General features: G+C 44.4%; 1 protein-coding gene across 1 annotated transcript; it reads left to right on the forward strand.

Annotated features, from left to right (window-relative positions):
- Window positions 1-3,913: 3,913 nt before the first annotated feature.
- Window positions 3,914-21,237, forward strand: PRDM12 (PR/SET domain 12). The gene is made up of 5 exons (XM_036751083.1): window positions 3,914-4,136; window positions 5,801-5,991; window positions 8,083-8,238; window positions 19,076-19,187; window positions 20,852-21,237. The coding sequence occupies exons 1-5, from the start codon at window positions 3,914-3,916 to the stop codon at window positions 21,235-21,237; spliced, it is 1,068 nt and encodes a 355-aa protein (XP_036606978.1).
- Window positions 21,238-21,789: the final 552 nt, after the last annotated feature.

A 21,789-nucleotide genomic window follows, 5' to 3' on the forward strand; every position in this document is an offset into this window, starting at 1 on the left:
GATAAGTGTCCAACTCTAAGTTTCCTAAGCATCGTAGTTATTCATTTACTTGGTAATATTTTAACCTTCCTCCCACCTCCCGTATCTACCTGCCGAAGGACACCCCCACCCCACCCCCATAATCTCTCTAGCAGAAAAGGGTTTCGCATACTTCTCCAGGCCCTAAATTCTTCATCTCTGGAAGAGATAGAGGAAAGAGAGAAAGGGCAAAATGATTCGGCGTTGTTCGCTTGTACTGGGAAAAGCAGACGCACAAGCTCTCTGACTTGACTCGGCAGGATTGGAATGGATGGATGGTCTCTGTAATTTCTCCTTCGCTATGATTCCCAGCTTCTGCCTCTCTTTCCTGACCGCGTGACTCTCTGCTGGAGAAGTCTAGAGGTTTAGGAGCCTAGCAAGGGCGTGGCTGTGTACTTAGAGCCGCGCGCCGTTTTACTCTGATGTGGGCAAATAGGTATATACTATACAGAGATCCAGACCCAGACTTTCCCGGTGGCGTATTTTTCCCTTGCATGCTTCCTGCGATGAAGACAATTTACTCATTGTCTTCCTCTTTCCAGGAAAGTTTGGGAAGCTTCTCACACTGCATCCTTTCTGATGACGGCGATGGTCTATATTTTCAAAACAGAGTCATTCTTAAGGGACCAGTGGGAGTAACAGAGACAGCCACCACCCACGTCGTAGAAAAGTCTTCCAATATCTGGAAAAGGAAAGATTCCTTAGCCCTAGTGCTAGGGTGAGGAGGGTGGATGGCATAGGATGGATGATAACCGCAGGTTCTTTCACTGGTGGCAGTAACTTGGTTGAGAGAGGGGTGCTGGTGTTCGTGAGACAGAACTTTCCCGGGTTCCTTCTTTACACCACTCCAGCGCCCCCAAGTATTGACATTTCCCCGCTGGAGTCAGCAAATAGTCTCGATGGAATGAGGGTGTGACCGGGGCTTAGAAATAGGGGATAGAAGGTGAGAGGGGTTCCTGATTCTGCTTTGGACAAGAATAGTCATTACTTTAAGGGTAAATCCTAGACAAAGGGCTTTCCGAGCTCGTCTATTACTGTTGTTTTTCTGTTTCTGTTTTTTTTTTTTAAATCAGAGGCCCCTGACCTGGAGATGAGTATTCAGAAATAACTACACATGGAGGCCCTGGGAGTATGGCTTGCTGCGTTCCAGGTACCCTTTGGGGAAAGCTGTCCTGAAAGACAAAATCGTCAGGTCCAGCTCCCTTGTTGTAGTACCCTGTGCCAGCACAGAGAGAACTGCTTGGTGACCAACACCGAAAGTCCCTAAACTTCCCCATACCATGGGATCTGCCTTTCCTTCTGTTCTCCTAGTCCACTTCTATCTAGGGTCCAATAGCTCCCAAACCAGGGAAGCCAGCGGAACAGTCTCCGGGTTCCCCAAGACTCCGAGGGTCCAGAAGCCTCAGACTGGATGCGTTTGGGGCAAGAGTCCTTGGACCACTGGCCCACTTAATTTCCATAGGGTAGGTTGGTGGTGATGTTCATGACCACCTGTTAGCTGGGCCCTCTAGCTTGTGGCCAAATCTAATAAGGAGGAGACGGAGGGAGGAGATTAACTGAGAGGTAGTTTATCCTGTTCTAGGCTAATGGGAGGGGGGGGCGCGAGGAAGTGGGAAGGCTCTTTGGCTCGAGCTTTGCTATTCAAACGCAGCAAAGTCTCTTTCTCATTTTCTTTACAGGACAGAGGGACCCTTTCCCCATGGGAAAAACGCCCTTGGCTGCCAGCGGTGACTTTAGCTACGGGGACATACATAGTGGTTGGAGTCCTTGTTTTATTCTCTCTGGGCCTCTCCGTGAGCAGAGAGAGGGATCCAGAGACAGAGGAGGGAGAGAAAGAGAGGAAGAAAGAAAAGAAATAAAGAATGAAGGGGTAGAGAAAGCAGGAGAGACTGAAAGGGGGATAGAGAAGGAAAGAAAAGGGAAGGCAGAGAAAAGAGGAGAAAGAGAATGAAGAAAGAATAGGAGGCACAGATGCTGTAGAAAGAGAAGGGTAATGGTTTGGAGAGACAGAAAGACAGAAAAGAAAAGGGAGGCAGAAGTAGCCGGCGAGAAAATTCCATTTGGACGCGCTGGTCCTAAGTCTGAGCACCTGAACTGGGAGGTTTCCCTTGGCCTCCCAAGCAAAGAGATTTGGGACTAGGGTAGGCCTTAGGCAGACAGCCAGACAGTCCAGGGCTTTCGCCGGACTGGTGAAATTGGGAACCCGGCCTGCCTGGCTGTGGAGATTCTGTTTTAATCTTTGGTTTAGGGTTTGGGGCGAGTTAGCAATCTGCTTACTTGTCTTTTTGGAGAACCACCCCGGGGTCCCCAGACATCGCGCCTCAACGCCTTTCCCCGCGATCTTATCCCCAGGCCGACAGTCTGGACCCGTGGCAGGGAGGAGGATAGGGAAGCAAGACCAGCTTGGTCCCGGTCCGGTTTGGTTCGGACTCTGACCAAACCCGCAGCTGGGAGGAAAAGGGACAGAGGTCGGACTCTGTAGCCTGGATCAGGTTGAGGAATCTGAAGAATCATCCTGGATTTAGTGTGTAACACACGCGACAAAACTGGAAGGCAGGGACGGTTCGGGAAGTGGGTTCACTCCGAGAGAAGTATCCCAAGCAGGTGAGATCTCGGGCACCAACGTCCACAGCTTCCTCCTCGACCCATCCCTCCAGCCTTTAGGCCCCTGTCTCGGCTCGAATAGCCCCCGACGGCCTTGCAGAGATTGCAGCTCCACATACTGACCCAGGACTGGATTTCGTTTCCCCGGCGGTTCGGATTCTGGCGGCCCGCTTTATTCGAACTACCCGATCCGCGTCCAAAAGAGGAGCGCACCCCGGCGATCCCAGCGGGAAGCATTGGGAGAGCTGGACCCTGGCTGGGGAACTGATGAACAGGGGAAATGGAGTATGGGGCTACATCAGGTCGGGAAACTGAGGTTGGGGGACTCCTTAGCTAAGATCACAAAGCACCTTTTTCCCAGTTCCTCAAAGCTGGGGGGCAAGCTGGGGAGAGAAGAAACGGGAGGCCGAGGAGTGCAACCCTGCCCTGCCCTGTCCAGTCCCCAGACCAGAAACACTTTGGCTGGGTAGTGGGAATAGCCTTCTGGCATCCGAAACCTATTGGGGCAATCGGAGGCAACAACCAGCCCAGGAAGAGTGTGTGTGCCTCTGTCTATATGCGGGTCTATCTCTCTATTTGTGCTTGTCTCCTACCCCACCCTCCCATCTACAGAAGTGCAGACTTGTAGCGGGTTTCAAGGGCAGTCGCTTTTCCCCATCCCGGCTCCCCGATTTCTATACTGGGATAAACCTAGCCTTCGGTCCTGCCTCTCCCTCTGCCCTTCCCACAAGGGGAGGGGAGAAGGGGAGAGGGAGGGGGACGACGACAACGACGAAGGTGAGGAGGGGGGCTCCTTCTCCCCCCTCTCCCTCCTCGCTCTCTCCCTCTAGGTTTGTCGCTCCCTGGTAGAACAAGTCTATCTTACAACGTCAGGGGGGTCATTAATAACCAATTAGGAGGGTCACTGCGGCTCCTATAAAGGGGCTGAGAATTTGCCAAGTGGCAGACTGTTAGGTGTAGAGTAGCAAAAGGCGAAAGCTCGCCGGAAAGCCCATCTCCAAACACTGATAAGATCCACATATCTATCTATCTATCTATATATATATATATATATATATATATATATATATATATATATATATATATTTCCCAGACTTGGATATTGACGCTTTTTCTTGTACACTCTTTTCTTGCCCCCTTTTCTCTCGGCCATATCCCTCCCTCCTCTTTCTCCTCCTCCTCTTCCTCCACCTCCTCTTTCTCCTCCTCCTCCTCTTCTCTTGCTCTTCCCTCCCTTGCTCTCCCCCGAGCCCATTGCCGTCTCGAGTGGCCAGAGAGGACGGGGTGGTTCATGATGGGCTCGGTGCTCCCCGCGGAAGCCCTGGTGCTGAAGACTGGCCTGAAGCCTCAAGGACTGTCTCTGGCTGAAGTGATCACCTCCGATATCCTGCACAGCTTCCTATATGGTCGCTGGCGGAACGTGCTGGGCGAACAGCTGTTCGAAGAGAAGTCTCATCACGCCAACCCCAAGACCGCCTTCACCGCAGAGGTGCTGGCGCAGTCCTTCTCCGGAGGTGAGTGGGCCCTGCTCCCTGGGGTGGTTTTAAGATGCGACAGCTACCGCCTAAGTTCCCCGCTTCCCTTCAAGCCAGAGGGTAGCGGTTAGCTTGGGCCCTGATACCTACGTACCTCGATGTCTCCTTGGACGGCTCTCTGCCCAACCCACCTCAACCCAGCCCACCGTACGCACAGAAGTCCAGGCAGCCAGGGAGCCAGCCCAGGCAGCTCTTTGTCCCGGAGTTCACACAGAGGTGGGGTGGAAGCGAAGGGGACACTAGCCCTCCTTGGGCGCAGGAGCTGGGGGATGGGGTGGGGAACAACTTTCTGAAACCCGAGCTCTTGGAGCTCTCCAAAATCCACAGTTCTCGGAATTCCTCTCCCATTGACTTCCTCACTCCGGGTCCCACCGCCTCTCCCCGCCTCTCCCCTCTCCCTCTCCCTACTCAGCCATTGATTCCCCCCCGCCCGCCCCCGCCCCTTTTGAGCCCAAGTCCCGGGCGTTTAAGGCCTTACTAGGCGTGTAATAGCAGTTGACTCAAAAAGAAGGGTTTTAAATTCATTTAGTTAACTTGGGCTTGACCTGCGAAAGTTCCCACTTAAACCCAGAAACTTTAAAGGGGGGAGAAGAAGGACTGGGGAGGGCTGGGGAGAGGGAGAGGGAAAAAAAAGTTTCTTTTCTTTAAGATGTCTCAAGTTCTTATTCCTCATTCATCAACCCGCAAACAATATCTCTCCCTTTCGCTGGCATTTCTGGGCGTCCCCCTCTTTTTCCCCCCTTTAAGATTTCTGTTCCTCTCTTAATTTACCGTGAAGACTAATTCCAGTTCCATTCACACTATGTCAACCATCTAATCTCCCCATTTTGTAAGGGGAATTCCTCGGCCCCTTTTAAACAAGTCTTCTCCGCAGTGAGGCCGAATTTACTGCTACAGCATTCTTAAAGGGCTAATGAATTTAGAATTAGCAATTTCTTTCTAGTTGAGCCTAATGAATGCAGATCACTTTAACAGCGTGACAAATTGCTGGATGGGCTGAAATAGACACCATTTAACCCCCCTTTTCAGGCTCTGCGCTCTCATATTTTTTTCCCAGGTAGCTTAGAGGGGAACCTTGTAACACATTGTAGGATCCGGAATGTGCATTAGCTGCCCCCATCCCAGCCGGGGGTCAGGTCCGCCTGAGGCTCGAAGATCGACCCTGAAGAGACGACGGCCCCCCCACCCCCACCCCGGCCCAGCCAAGCTTGGACTTCCCAATGCTGGTGCGCAATAGGGCAGCCTCAGCCCAGGGAGAAGTAGCTTCTGTGTATTGTATGATAGTGCTGTTGAGGTGTCTTTCTCCTTCTCTTCGCGTCCTGGAATCCCGCTATGGTACCCCCATAAGCTTTTTCCAAAGATCTGCCTGATCCCTGGTCTCTCCCCTGTTTGCAACTGTCTTCAGGAAAAGAGAACTCCTTGGAAGACGGTTTGCTTTTTCCTTGCTGTTTCTTCATTTCTTGCCTAACTCTACAGTTGTCCTAGGACCAGGGCTTCGGTTCTGTCCATTCATGCTGCAATCTAGTCATCCAAGGCTGGGGTCTGGGAGGGAAGGTGACTGAGATGTTCTGTTGGGACCCCTTCTTATGCCTCCATCCCCAGCCTTTTCACTGCCCATTTCATCTCCTCTCTCCACCTAGCAGAGGTGCAGAAGCTGTCGAGTCTGGTGCTGCCATCCGAAGTGATTATTGCCCAGAGCTCTATCCCCGGAGAGGGCCTGGGTATCTTCTCCAAGACTTGGATCAAAGCAGGCACTGAGATGGGTCCCTTCACAGGCAGGGTCATTTCTCCGGAGCATGTGGACATCTGCAAGAATAACAACCTCATGTGGGAGGTAAATGGAAAGGGTATTCACTGGGGTGGGCCTGGGAACAATGCTCCACTGGAGAGCAGGTATACCAGCTTCTGTCCTCCTAGCAGCCTAACTCCCTGGGCAGGTCTTTTGCCAAAAGAGCCCAGGGGCTGCTACTGATTCATCCTTTTACTAGGCAAGGGTATCTATGAAGTCAGAACTGGAGGAATAGTCAAGTCTCTCAGGGCAGGGCACCAACAGGAACAGAAAAGGTTTTGTGCTACATGCTGGATTGATTCTTAGTTCTCCTCTTGGATGGAGGGCAATGGGTACCCTTCAGATTAATGCTGAGAAACGCATCCAGTACACGGCCTGCCCTGTTCAGTCCAAATACTGATTCAAAAATTGCCATTCCCCACCCTAACTCCCAACTAGCATATAAGGATATAACAGTAGTCCCCATATGGGGGTCAAGGGTACCCATGGGGTCAATCACTCACCAAATTTTCCTCCTTTCTCCACCACCTCCAAGGATACACCTCAGACTGAGTGCATCTCTATCCTTTTTGGAAGGCCCATAAAACCTGCCTTCTCTGCAACAAAGCATCCCTCTTCTCTCCTTCTCCTTCTTCGACATTCCCTAACCTAAAGACCTTACTAAAGGAAAAGATGTATGTGCAGATGTTGAGGAACCAAGTGGATCTGTGGCCTTGAATGTCACACACACACACACACACACACACACACACACACACACACCCCTCCGAAGGAGAGTCTGAATATGCACGTTCTAGACCTAGCCTGCCACTAACTGGATAACCTTGGGAAAAATAATTTCCTCTCTCTGGGCCTCAGGTTTTCCATCTGTAAAATGAGGAAATTGAACTAGATTATTTCTTAGGTCTTTTCCAACTCTCATCTTGTGTTCTTAAGGTCTTAAGATCCCTTCTGGTTCTGACATTCTATGATCTAATCTCCTTTCCATCTCCAAATATATATAGTTAAATATGGTACACAGTGAGTGAGAAATTTGCAATGAAAGAGAACCACACTCTGTGGCTCATCCCAGGCTTTTCATTCCCTTCCTGAATTGAATGGGAACTGGCTAGGAAAACCTCACTTCTCTTACTTTATGGATGCCTTATTTCCCAGACCTCCTTCCCCCAGGGTGTTGGAATTTTTTCCCTAGATTGCTGATCCAACCGCCATTCAACTTGTCCAAATCAGATGATTTAAAGAAGCTTGTAGTTTTCAGAAGGAACACCTAGAATTCAAAAATAAGTATTGGCAGAAGAAAGGGAAAGTTTCTTTTTTCCTTCTCCACTCCCTACTTGAGAGAGGCAAGGCTATATAGTAGCAGTTGAGAAGTACAACTAGTTATATTGAACATTTTAGATTATCCTAAGAAAGGAGATACAGGTTATTCTCCCCATTTCACAGAAAAGCAAAGTGAGGCATCTGGAACCAGGCTGTCTCAGAGAGTCAACAACAAAGCCTGGAAGAGAACTCAGAGGCTTCACTCCTCTAAGCTCATGGAAACCTCTCACCGATTATTTTGGAAAGGAAGAGGAGTTAATCGTGTTCTGCTTTACTCCAGAAAGAACTAAGAATAATAGATGGCAGTTGAAGAGAGTCAGGTTGTAGTTTTATAAGGAAATGATTCCTATTAGACATGTCCAAAAGTGGGATGAGCTACTGTGAAAAGTAGCAGGTTCCCCATCCCTGGAGGTCTTGAAGCAAAAGGTAAATGACTACTTGTTGGAAGTATTGTGAAGATGAATCAGACAAGATGCTTTCTGAAGTCTTTTTTCAGCTCCAGGATTCTATGAATCATCACCATTGGCTTTGTTGGTTTAGCAATCATGGGATCACAGTATGGTTGATCAGGAAAGGACCTTAAAGGCAATCTACTCTAACCTCCTCATTTCACAGATGAGAAAACTGAGGTTCAGAGATATGAGATCTTGCCAAGGTCACATACTTCGTAAGTAGAAAGGCTTGAATTGAACTAAGGTCTTCTGACTTCCCAAGTCCATTGCTTTTTCTATTGTGCAATATATGCAACAAACTTCCAGTGGGCTCTTCTTTAGACTTCCCATTTCTCAGCTTGGGCTCCTTTCTTCTCATGGCCAGGTATTCAATGAAGATGGCACAGTTAGATATTTCATTGATGCAAGTCAAGAAGATCATCGAAGTTGGATGACTTACATCAAATGTGCCCGAAACGAGCAAGAGCAAAATCTGGAGGTGGTACAGATTGGCAACAGTATCTTCTACAAGGCAATTGAGGTGAGAAGCAGTGGGGTGACAGAGCTTCCTGGCCCAAGATCGTACTCTGTGTATGTATGTATGTATGTGTGTGTGTGTGTATATGTGTGTGTGTGTGTGTTTTACAGGAGGAGAGGAGGGGGTCCTTCAGAGGTTCTGAGCAGCCAAGCTCCTCATGTCTATATTGGAATGTATATATGTATATGTATATGTATATGAATATGTACATGGGCTTAAAAGAAGCCCAGATATAAGCTCTCTTTTTTAGGGAGCAAAATCAGCAAAGATATTCTTTACAATTCAGTTTTAAAGAAAATGGTAATCAAATGCAGTTCAAAAGGGAATGCCTAGCATTTATTTCCTCTAGCCAAGTAGGCCACAGGATAGGCTTGAAAGATGCTCCATTAGGGATGTAGAGGACTAGAAATAAAATAACAACTAAGGAAAAGAGTTTTGAATTTGGAACGTAGTCATTTGTGGATTCATAGTATATTCATCAGTGTATTCATATTCATCACAAGTTAAAAAATTTTACTCAAACCCTGTTCAATGAAGGACACTGTGCTGAGTATTGAAGATACAAGGATGAGTAAGACTTGATCTCTGCCTACCAAGAGTTTCCAGTCTAGGAGGAGACCGGACACAATTAACTATAATGAAGGCAGAAAAGGCAGGGATGACCTGCAAAGAGAGAGTTTCACCTATAATCAATGTTTGGAAGAATTCAAAGTTCCAGGATGTGATTTCCATTCATTTATTCGTTCAGCAAATATTTATTAAGTGCCTAAGTGTAGAGCATTGTGGGAGGTAGGTGCTAGGAGAGCTAAAAAATTTGAATGACACTGTTTCTGCTCTACAGAGCTTGTAGCTAGTAAGATTTGAGGTTTGTTGTTTGTTTTTATTTATCTATAAGGAAGTCATTGCTTCCATGTCCCTGACAGTCCCAGAAACCCTCCATTCCCAGAGACCTCATGATCAGGACCCAGCAGTTCTCTCAATCAGCAGCAAATTCCCTTCTGAATAACCAATGCACTCAAAACCCATTTCCTAGAGAGGAAACAGGATTGGCCTTTGCCCTTGACAGATCTTGCCACTAACAGACTCAGGGCAGCTTGAGGGAATGATAAAAACCATTGCAATGGGACCTAGGGGAAAAGCTCTTCCTGGGACCCCTCAGCTCTGCAGCATGCAGGGAAGGGAAGAGATCATTGGACCATTTAAAGGCTATGACTTGAGTGAAAGCTGGTATGAAACATTGGACCATCTCAGTAGAGGATGGATTATCTGATGTTGAGAGAAAACTTGCTAGCTAGCTAGTGGCCTGGTGCGGTCTCTGTGTGTGATTTGAAGACTTTCCCCACCCCCCTTAAATGACCTTAAATTCGCCTCAGTTTGAAGTTCATTTCAAGAACAGAACATGCTTGTATCTTCACATTCACTCATCTGCTCCTTTAACTTTGAATTCTCATCCTAACTACCCAATATGTATCCATTCATTCCTTTACCTTCGTAGTATCCCCAAATATCCATACACTTTCTTACAAATATACACATACCCTCATCTCTCTCATGCATCCCTACTCTGCTTTCTCCCCGGTATCTTCACAGATTCTTAATTTTTAATTTTTTTTGGTGGGGAGTGGCAGGGGAAGAGGATGGGACCTACGATTTTATTGGTGTCAGGAACTCCCAGTAAGGAAATTCTCTAGGCCAGAGCAGCTTATCAATTGCTTTGCAATTTATAGTCTTAGAGAGTTACCTGGGGTACTAAGAGATTAAGTGACCTGTCCAGGATCACACAGCCAGTAAATGTATGACAGAGGTGAGCCCTGAACCTAGGTCTTCCTGATTCTGAGGCCAGTTCTCTATAAACTATATCTGGCTGCCTAAACCCCTCATATATGTTTATACCTTCAGCAAGTCTTTTTTCCCACAATTTTATTTTATTTTTGGAGATGAAATGGGTTTAAGTGACTTGCCCAGAGTCACACAGCTAGTAAGTGTCTGAGGTCGAATTTGAACTCAACTCTGGTTCAGGGCCAGTGCTCTATCTACTGCGCCACCTAACTGCCTTCATATACTTTTATACCAACACACATATACTCTTATTCACTTCTTTTCCCATCCTTAATGCAATTCAATTAAACTCAACAGGTATATCAAGCACCCACTATTTTCCTGGTACTATGCTAGGCATTGTGGAAGATGAAATATAATATGGTTCTTACCCACAAGCAGTTCCTAGTTAGTGACAAATCTTGCCACAAATACAAACATGTTGTCACATTTAAATAGGACTTAGAGCAAAAATATAGATTGTTACTGTACCTGGGATCTTACCAAAGCATTCATGGCTAGAGCCAACTTATGGTTTGAGGTATGTTTCACTAAGTGTGCCAGCACAATTTAAAGTGGAATAGAGCCAAGAAAGGAACCTGGGAGATTCTAAGGTAGAATTCAAAGCCTGAAGATAGTACCAGAAGTAATTAATTAGAGTGGTTAGTAGCCTTCCAAAGATTCAAAAATAAAAATCAGCTTTCAATCTCCTACTCCTGGCCAGAGACTTGAAATTCTGAAAATTGAGAGAAGGAAATAATATAATTTCACCAAATTATTATCTTTTCAGTAGCTCTGTACAAATCCAAATATAATTATGTATCACTGATTGTTCTGATCTTATTTTGAGGTGGTCCAGACTTGTAATTTCATCATCGAAGGTAACTCCCAGTATAGAAATTCCCTCCAGCCACGTAAATTGGAAATTTATAGTCTTAGAGAGTTACCTAGAGACATAAAGAGTATAAGTGCTTGGTTAAAGTTAAATCTATGATCATACAACTAGCTGCTGTTGTTTGCCCTTCGTACTCCAAGAGGACCAATGACATCATGAAGTTGGAGTCAAGGTACAGTATGTTCGTGGCTAATCAATCCAATATGAGCTTGGAGGGCTCTGCCACAGCTCGAGCACAAATAGTCCATTTAAATATTTGGGATGAAGGTGTCTCTAGATTTGCCCATCTCATGTTTCCTTTGTGCTACTGCAGTTCTGCTTTGCTCATAGAGTACAGTTCCTTCTTTGATTCGGGCATACCATGTTGGATGGTCCTATGCTAGCATCTCCCATGTCTCTCCATTGATACTAAAGTTCTTCAGAGAGACCTTGAGAGCACATATGAGAGGAAAGACATGAACCTGTCTTCCTGACTCCAAGGACTACCTTCTATCAACTGCCACTCTGTTTCTCAAATTGCTGGTAAATAAGGAAAAATGTAAATATCCCAGAATTTGCTTTAATAGAAGAAGCCCAGGACATTAAATAGGGTAGCCATTTTCTCAAAACCAGCTAAGCAGATTTGAGTTAGGATAGGTATCATTAATTGTCATGGAAAACCTCACTATTGGATATAGGAAGATGTATCTACACAGATCTGACCATACACACGCATAAGACCCAAACTTCCTTCTTCAAACAACCCGTCTGTTGTGTGATGGTTAGTTACACATGGTATTTTGCATGGTGTTGCTCTGCATGTCTTTGAAATGAATTGACTTTTTGTGCTGCCTAAACATGTGCTAGCAAAGGAGAAAAGCTTTAAGTCTGATTTTTTTAACTTGTTGCCCATCCATACTTTCAACAATGTTTAGATCATGTTAGACCATGATTTTTGAGAAGTTCTTTCAACTTTATAAAATCTATTGTGTGAGATTTTGCCATTCGATCCCACCCCCCCCCAAGCATGCAAATATCTGGTTCCTGACAACAGGCAACTGAATACATCCGGTTAAAATTCTGAGAGATGCCAAAAAGAGAATTTTTTTTTCCTCTGGGTAAATCTTGGTGTGTTTTTCCCTCCCATACCCATTTCTATCTTTGGATGTAACTTTAGCTAGTGGGAATTTTCCCCTAACATGATATACTCAGACACTTTAAAAATACAAACAAAAATACCCCAAAGGTTCAGATTTTGGAATTATTCTAATTTCTATTTCTGGATTATTCTCATTCTTTTTCTGGATTATTCTAATAGGAATATGTCTTATCCTAGCAAACTAGGTAGTCAAAGGAAGTGAAACATTGCTTGGGCCTAAAAGTAAAAGCCAAAAGAGAATTTATAAACCATTCAACTTAGGGACTTAAGGTCCAAGTTTTTACTTAAGATCATTCCTGTAATCATATCTCTACTATTTCATCCTTAATCTCTCTCCTTCCCTTCCTGTCTGTCTCTGTCTGTCTGTTCTCTCTCTCCTTCCTTCTCTCTCTGTCTCTCTTTCCCTCCTTCTCTCTCTTTCTCTCTCTTTGTGTCTCTATTTCCTAATCCTATAAGTGATTTTTTTCTCTCTACCACTTCCTTTTCTTTTTGGTAACTGCTGAGTTCACCATTGATGGAACAGATTATTATCAGCTCCCTTTCTCTCCCTTCTTTACGAGTTCTGCAATCATCATTCAGGTGCATATGCTTTTAACATCTATGATTTTTTCTCTGTTGTCTAGCAGCCTCTTACCTGGAACTCTCAGAAACCAGTTATATCCAGACAGCTATGATTCAGGGACAACTGATGTTCATAAGAAATCATCAAATACCAAATGATACACATTAGAATTTTAAAGTTAAATATGCCTCACTGTAGTCTCATTCTTCCAAGTCATCCATGTTTTAGTTATTCAAGCTCTCGGATGAATCAGAAGTCCCTATTCTCTAGACCATATGTGGATGACAGAGTGTTTACTGGCAATAATCATAATAATTACTGACATTTATATAGCACCTTATAGCTTGCAAAAGAACATGATCTCAGATATACATACACATACTCACATGTATATATCTGTATATATATATATATATTACATATATATATTTGTAACAAAGGCATGTTGGAGTTGAAGATGGAGGAGCTCTGAATTTGGCTGAGTGCTTCTTTTTCAGGCAAGGTTTGCTAGAGTTGGTGTGATTTTAAGCTTCAGAAAAAGAAATCCTTACATGAATATTCTGACAATGAGGTGAAAAGGAAGAAAAGTTCCTAAGTTAATTCTGGGTGCTCATTATTGTATCTCTACAGTTAGAATATACTATAGGGGATCAGAGTGGAGGAGAGACATCCAAGAAGGATTAGGGACACTCCTTCCTTGTTTCTGAGATGTGCTCAAAATCCTCCTTATACCCTAAGACTCCAAAAAGCCTGGCTGGGAAAAGTTCCAGGTGATATTTTCAGTTCCTTTCTAGAGACCTATCATGCAGTCTTTGAGGAAAATGTATTGCTTCTTAATTATGATCTGTTTTTTCTATTGGCTTTTACATCAACATATATTTGTATTTTGGGTTTTTTTTTCAAAATATCAGAAAACTTCCTCTGGCTTCTAGATCTTTTCTCTCTAAGATTGCTTTCGATTTTATATGTATCTTGTAGGTACTAGTTTGTGTATGCTGTCTCTACCTCCCCACACCCCTCCCATTAAAATGTAAGCTCCTTGAAAACAAGGGTTACTTTTCCTTTTTTTTTCCTTTCTCTTTGTATCCCCTGCACTTAGCACAGTGCCTGGCACATAGGCAGCATTTAATAAATGCTTGCTGATCGATTGATTTTAAAAGTCACCAAATTCCAAGTTTCCTTAAAATTACTTCTAAAGTCATATTTGAGTTAGCAAATAAAGATTCATCTGGGAGCCACACAGAATATCACCATCATCATTATTATGGTTATAAATGATAATAGTAATTGTGACTTTCCATGAAAACAAAAAGGGTTAGTGCTGAATTGGAAATTTTCCCAAACTAAACCTCTGCGTTCATAGTTGAAAACATAAAGGAATCCAGGCAGCTGATAACAGATCCCTGGAACCCAAATCAGTCTTGGAAGTGAAGATCTATTGGGAATGGTCCAGGCAGATGTATAGATATCACAACAGAACTGTGTCTCCTTTAATGACTGTGGGCCTGCATGACTTTGGAGTGTACCTGGCCAAATACTTAGCCACATACCTGGCCTTAGAAATGCCAGACAATATATACATGTCATATTTTGGAAGTTGTGCGTCATACCGGCACTGCCCCAAGGGGTGAGACGGCTTTTAGAGAGGCTGCTGGGAGGAAGCTTAGAGCAGAGGAGAGAGAAAGTGTTTTTTAACAACAGTGATCAGCACAGATCACCTTAAAAAGGAAGATTATGAGATTTGGACATGCCACCTTATCTGCAATGGACCATCTATGATGGAAATATAATTGTTATTACTTAGTATATATAATGTGAAAGCTAAAAGAGAGCTTAGATTATAGAATAGCTGAGTAGGAAGAAACCTTAGAACATGGAATGTCTGAACATAGAATCATAGGATGCTAGAAGTCAAATGTAGCTTAGAGGTCATCTTGTCTCTCCCCACCCCCGCCCCCTTATTTTATAGATGAGGAAACTGAGACCTAGAAAGGAGAAATTACTTACAAGCTCACATCATGTCCATAACAGAATAAGGGTCTTGAGTATCATTTCTGAGGGATAAATAATTAAGAGAGATGGTTTGTGCATCATTTTTTGTCATAATGATAAGGTACTAGGAAGTTTTGCTCCTTGCTACAGTGGGAGAAATGAGAAATGGAGCCCATTGTTCAAATCTTGGCTCTATCATTTCAATGTTTATTGACTGACTGACTGACTAGCTATGTGACTTTGGGCAAGTCATGTCAATTCCTTATCCATAAAATGAGAGAGTTGGTCTAGGTGACGTCTAAGGTCTCTTCCAGTGCTCTCTCTCTCTCTCTCTCTCTCTCTCTCTCTCCCTCCCCCTCTTCTCTCTCTTCTCTCTCTCCTCCCTCTCTGTCTCTCTCTGTCTCTGTGTGTGTGTCTCTCTGTGTCTCTTCCCCCTCTCTCCCCTCTCTCTCCTCCCTCTCCTCCCACCTCTCTGTCTCAGTCTCTCTCTCTCTCTCTCTCAATCTCTCTCTCTCTCTCCCCTCTTCTCTCTCTTCTCTTTCTCTCTCCCCCTTTTTCTCCCCCTCCCTCTGTCTCTCTCTCCCCCCTCTCCTCCCCCTCCTCCTTCTCCTCCCCTCTCTGTCTCTCTCTGCACCCCCCTCTTGCCCTGCCCTCCGCTGCCCTGTCTTTCTCACTCTATTCCCCCATTAGACAATTCTGCTAAAATTTCAGACCTTCTGGGAAGGAAGCAGAGACTAATCACCTCAACTCTTCCACGGCTCTATCCTCCTCCTAATTCCAATGCTATTTGCAAGACTTTCAGAAATCTGTGCCTAGATTTCCTTCCAGAACAAATGTGTCTTCTTTGCTCTGGGAAGTCCTGAGACTATCTAGGAAAGTAAGGGGCAGGAGATTAACACTAGGACAGGACCATTTACCTTCATTAGCTTAAGCATTTGCAGGCCAGAGTTAAATGTCTTTTTTTCTGGCCAGATTGCCTGGCCTTTCTCTTTTGGTTCAAGCCAGGCTCAGATGCTCCATCCATCTTGTTATTAGGTAGATATTAAAGGCAACAGAAGAAGATGGCACAGTGAATAGAATGCCAACCCTGGAGTAAGGCAGACCTGGATTCAAATCCTACCTTATTTTATGAGACCTTAGTGAAGTCACAACTTTCTCAGCCTGTTTCTTCATCTGTAAAATGGTACAGGTACTACAGGTACCTGTACCTGTATCATTATACCTGTAGTATCTGCCTCAGAGGGTTAAGAAGTTAAGAGATAATGAATATAAAGTGCTATGCAGCACTTTCTTAAGTGCTATACTGCTTTCTTCTGCTATAGAAACCCCAGCTTTTATTATCTAGTCCCAAATCTTCTCTCTAAACCAAGCAGTGGGGTAAGTCCATCATTATCCCCAGGTGTCTGAGTATCTAAATTTTTCCAGCTTCAGAGCCATCCAGCTAGACCAGATTCATGATTGGTGGTATTCTGGGGAACAAGACCCTCAGAACACCAACCTTTTCCTCAGGACAGATTGCTTAATAGGGAAGTACAGGGACCCAGGATAGCTGCCTTTCATACTCCCCTCTCTGATTCAAATTCTGTGGCTATGATTAAAAGGATTCATTCCTCTCTCAATCAGTCTGCAAATCCAATGGTTAAAGACTCTTGCCTTCAGTGAGGTTGAATGGACATTGATAAAGAGCTTGGCACTCCTTTTAGAATATCAGCAAATCCCTGGGTTTTCTGGTTATGCACAGTCTGAACCAGCTGCCAGTGGAAAATTCCTCCAGCCCCACCTTGTCGCATAGAGATCCTTTCCCTATTCCCTTTGACAAGGAATGTCTATTCTTGTGATTCTATTTTGAAAAATATAACACTCCCCTTTCTTCTTTCTTTCCTTCTTTCTTTCCTTCCTTCTTTCTTTCCTTCTATATTTTCTTTCCTTCCTTTCTTCCCTCCCCCCATTCATTTTCTTCCTTTCTTCCTTTCATTTTCTTGTACTAAGGGAGACCTTTGTAATGATACCAATTTTCTTCAGTCTATTCTTGAGTTCTTTTCCTTTTTTTCTTGATAACTTGTTCTCATATAGTCTAAGCCTTGCAAGGATGGTATTTTGGGTTCATTTTTCTTTGCACAATGAAAAGAATCACAAATCTTTCCAAAGCCTTTATTTATTGTTATTTTTTTTGTTGCCACCAAAGTGGGTTTGGAATCCAAAGACAAAAATGACATCTGGCGTAGCTGTGTACATTTTGGTCAATTGTTACTAAGTTTCAGTCTTGGGCACTGTAGCTTTCCTAAGATCTATGACCATCTGTTTACACTATGTAAGTCTGTGTGTCATGAACTCCCTGGCTCTGATGATTGCCTTGTTCATAATGGAGGCTCTCTTCTCAATCAACAGAGAAAGAAAAGGCCATTTGCATGATTTATCAGTGTATTATCTCCCCTTAAATTTTTTGTCACATATATATTTTTTAAATTCAAAAGGAATTTTTAAATTCAAAACTCAAAGGAATTTGTGATTTCTTTTTCTTTTATGAGGGAAGGATGAATTTCATTGTTCTTCTTGAGATCACTAAAGGATGCCCATCACTATAGCCAGGAATAAAAATTAATTAATCAACAAGTACCTCTCTGAGCCTCAATTTCCTCATTTGTAAAAAGAAAATATTGGCCCAGATGATCACTAAGGTCCTGTCTGTCTCTAAATCATATGATCCTAGAGGAGGGAGCTACAGAGAATTTGAAAGTAATTGAACAAAAAGGAGGACAAAGAGTTAAAGAGAACATTTATTATTGAGTCTGCTTTATATTCTGCCTTGTAAAAGATGATGGCGGCTTGAATTTATATAATGCTTTGAAGTTTGCAAAGCCCTTTACATACATTGGTCTTATTTGAGAGAAAGAATTGTTGGAATACCCAACATCTGGTTGAACAACTCATAAACAGGTAACGTGAGCAGAAAACACTACAAACAGCCTACGCTCAGCACTGTGGTCTACATCATGCCACACAGTCTTACGGAACACCTGCATGTTGGCAGTTTTTGATTGATCCTCTTTTGGGCCAGAAGGTTTGAATGAAGATGATTTCCTTGCATTTTCTTTTGATCAGAATATCCTAGAATGGGAATTATATTGTTTTAGTTATAATAATAAAAGCTTATGTTCATACAGAGCACTATAGTTAAGAAAAATTCCTCACCGTAACTTGTGAGGTAGGAAACCAAATGTTATTTTCTACCCCATTTTTACAGATGAGGAAACTGAGGCTCAGAGCACTTAAGGGTTTGGACCTCAGTCATACAGTGAGTGGCAGGTCTGAAAATTCAAAGTCAGATCTTCTGACCCCAAGTTTAATGTTGTTTTCTCTGTACCACGTTGGCTTTCCCAATTTTATCCCAGTCTCTTGCTACCTGGGTTCTACAAATATAGAGCCTTACTTTCTGCATCCTGTAATTTTTTAAAGTTCTATGACTAACCCAGTGACCAAATATGACAGTATGTGCAACATTCTATATATATAGTCCTACATCTTTCTACCTTGAGGAAGGAAATATTTGAGAATCATTTCATGAACTGTCTTTCAAAATCAAAATTAGTCACTGCATTTAATCTAAATTCAGCTGCTTCTCAGTGATTAAAAAAACATACACACACACTTTTATTATAGTTACTGCTATATCCTATGTGTATTATCCATGTGCTGGGTTGATGAAGCTTTGAAAACCCATTTTATTGACTCTGGTACAGGACTTCTATCTTCCCAGTCATAACTTTCAGGAATGGAGTTATTTAGGCCATGGGGAGGGGAGCAGGCCCACAAAACCCTCAGTCCCTCAGGGATCCTTTTAATAGAATTATCTAGGTGCCCTCTGCATGCTACATGGATAAGGGTTAGTGAGTAGCAACTGAAGTTATCCTTAGTAGGTGAAGAGAATTCCAGGATGCTGGACTGTTACCACAGTGGTAGAACTACAGATGTGACCACATTAAAATTCTCATAGTCTGATTTAGATTTTAGCTAGAAGGGATCTATGAAATCACTTATTTCAACGTCTTCATTTTAAAGTGGAGAAAACACTGGGGCAGCTAAGTGGCCCAGTGAGTACAGCACCAGGCCCCGGAGTCAGGAGGACCTGAGTTCAAATATGACCTCAGACCCTTGACACACTTACTAGCTGTGTGACCTTGGGCAAGTCACTTAACCCCAATTGCCCTGCCTTCCCCCCTGCAAAAAATAAATTAATTAAATTAAAGTGGAGAAAACAGGCCCAGAGAATGAGTTGCCAAGGCTACACAGCTAGTCAATAGCAGAACTGGGATATGAATCCAGATCTTCTCCCTCCAAATCCAGCACTCTTTTCCCTGTATGAGAGGATACAGTAAGAAACTTGATCTTCCTCCCTCCCTCTCATTGCCTAAGTACTGGTCTCTTTTTTCTGCAGATGATTCCTCCAGATCAGGAGCTGCTGGTTTGGTACGGGAACTCCCATAATACTTTCCTGGGGATTCCTGGTGTCCCAGGGTTGGAAGAAGAACAGAAGAAGAATAAACATGGTAGGTAGTCCTTAACCAGCCAGGGCCATCATTACAGGTGGCCCTTTGTATTTGTCTGCTTCCTTTTTAACCTCAGGGCAGTGATAGTCTTTAGTTTCTAATTGGAGGGGGAAGAAAGAAAACCAAATGGTTCTTCCTGCGCAGCCTATGTGATACATCCCCTCCTCATTCCTCCCCCCCTTCCCCTCCCAACAGATAAAGCATCAGAAGCCTCTTTTGATGGATTTCCCACTGTTTCTACGGTTCAAGTGGGGCTTGGCTTTGCTTGGTTGATCCTGTAACCCCAAGCTGGGGCTGACCAATAAGGTTTAATTTGCCCTTCCCCAAGATACTAGGCCCTAGGCAGAGCTTTCAGCTAACAAACATTTATTTAAGCATGTACTGTGTACCAGGCACTGTGCTAAGGGCTGGGGATACAAAGGGAGGAAAAAACAAAACCAGTTCCTGCTTTCAGGGAACTCACTGTCTGATATGGTAGACTATATGCAAACAACTAATTACAAATATGATATAGATGGGATAAATTGGAGATAATCTCAGAGGGAAGTCACTAAGGAAGGACTGGGAAAGGCTTCTTGCAGAAGTAGGATTTTAAGAAGCAGGACTTTGCAGAGGCTGAGACTTCAGTGTCAGAGGAGAGGAGGGGAGATATTACAAAGGTAGAAACAACAAGGTTTGACTGCTTTGATATACAGGGTAAACGAATGAAGAGTGGAGGATTACACCTCGGTTTCCAGCCTCGGTGACTGGGAGCATGGTGGTGCCCTTAATAGTAAGAAGGAAGTTAGGAAGAGAGCAAAGTTGGGGAGTGGTGAAGATAATTAATTCAGTTTTAGATCTGTTATACTTAAGATTACTAAGGGATACCCAGTTCAAGATGTCCAATAGGGAGTTGGAAATGCAGAACTGGAGGACAGATTAAGCTTAGGGAAGAATAAGTAGATCTGAGAATCATCTTCAGAGAGAGAATAATTGCATCAAAAGGTGCTGATTTCATTAAGAAAAATGGTATAAAGGAAGAGGATAATAGGGCCTAGGACAGGGTCTTGGGGGACACCTGTGGTCATCTTTTGCTAAAGTACATAAAGTATAAAAGCCCTCTGGGGTACGTCAGTCCCTGGCAGAGGCAGGATGACAGTTTCTGGGTCAAAGTGCAAATCAATCAAAGAATTTACTTTTACAAAGCATTTACTTTTATCTAAATTTAAAAATTTTTTTTTTACATCATCGTCATTTTCTAATTATCCTCCCTCTCCTTCCCAAAGAGCTACCCCTTGTAATAAAGAATTTTTAAAAAGAGAAATAGAAAAAAACATCTCGGTAAAACTAACCAACACATCAGCTGAATCTTACAGTATATGTAATGTCCCATACCCATAGTCCCCCATTTCTATAAAGTAGGGAGAGGGGTGCATTTTTCTTTCTATTCTCTGGCTTTAACAAGCCTATGTTAAATGCCTACTTCAGGCGAGGGATTTTCTTAGGCTCTGGGCGCACAAAGACAAAAATGAACCAGTGGCCGCCCTCAAGGAGCTTACTTTTTATCTACACGTAAGAGACTAGGGTTTCCAGCTAGGGTCTATTTAGTGAGTGAAGTCATCGGTCTAACCCGGCTGCTCCGTTCTTCCTTCCCTCCCCGCTTCTTGCCCCGCTGCCCTGGCCAGAGGACTTCCATCCAGTGGACACTGCAGCCAACACCGCGGGCCGCATGCGCTGCGTCATCTGCCACCGGGGCTTCAATTCCCGCAGCAATCTGCGCTCTCACATGCGCATCCACACCCTGGACAAACCCTTCGTCTGCCGCTTTTGCAACCGGCGCTTCAGCCAGTCCTCTACGCTCCGCAACCACGTCCGCCTGCACACTGGCGAGCGCCCGTACAAGTGCCAGGTGTGCCAGAGCGCCTACTCTCAGCTGGCGGGGCTGCGGGCGCACCAGAAGAGCGCCCGCCATCGACCCCCCAACGCCTCGCTGCAGGCCCACTCTCCGGCCCTGCCCGTGCCCCATCCCACCACCCTCGCAGCGCACCACATCCCCACCATGGTGCTGTGAGATGCCCAGGCTGGCCTGAGACGGGAGGCATTGGAGACTGGCATCGCGGCGCAGCCCTCTCTCCTATCCTCTCTATTCCTTCCTTCCCGAGATCTGTGAAAGCTCACCTCTTGGAATGGGAAGGGGAGTGCAGAGGAGGGGCTGGTTTCGTCATTTGGTTTTAAGGCGGCTGAGTAAGTTCCCTCTCCCACTCAGCTTGCATAGTTTGCATACTGCCTCCTTCTCCAGGGAGCTTGGGGTGGAGGGGCAGAAGAAGGCACACTCAGTGTGGTCGATATATACATATACATATATATATATTTTTCTTCTTCTTACATCACCATCTTTTGGCCCTTGTAAGTCAATCTGTATCCCCGTGCTCCTCGCCTCGCTTCCCCCGGGGCCCAGGCCTGTGAGGCTTTTCCCTTCTCAGGAAGGGGTCAGAAGGTGGGTGGGGGAATGAGTTAGGGAAGGGGAAGGAGTGGGATGGAGCAATCAAAGATATCTGCTCCACCTCACCCCTGCCCCCATGCCCAGCTCCAGAAAGCTGCGGAAAATGGACAGCATCGGGGA

This window comes from Trichosurus vulpecula, chromosome 3 (genome assembly GCF_011100635.1).
Source record: "Trichosurus vulpecula isolate mTriVul1 chromosome 3, mTriVul1.pri, whole genome shotgun sequence".
Taxonomy (NCBI): Eukaryota; Metazoa; Chordata; class Mammalia; order Diprotodontia; family Phalangeridae; genus Trichosurus; species Trichosurus vulpecula.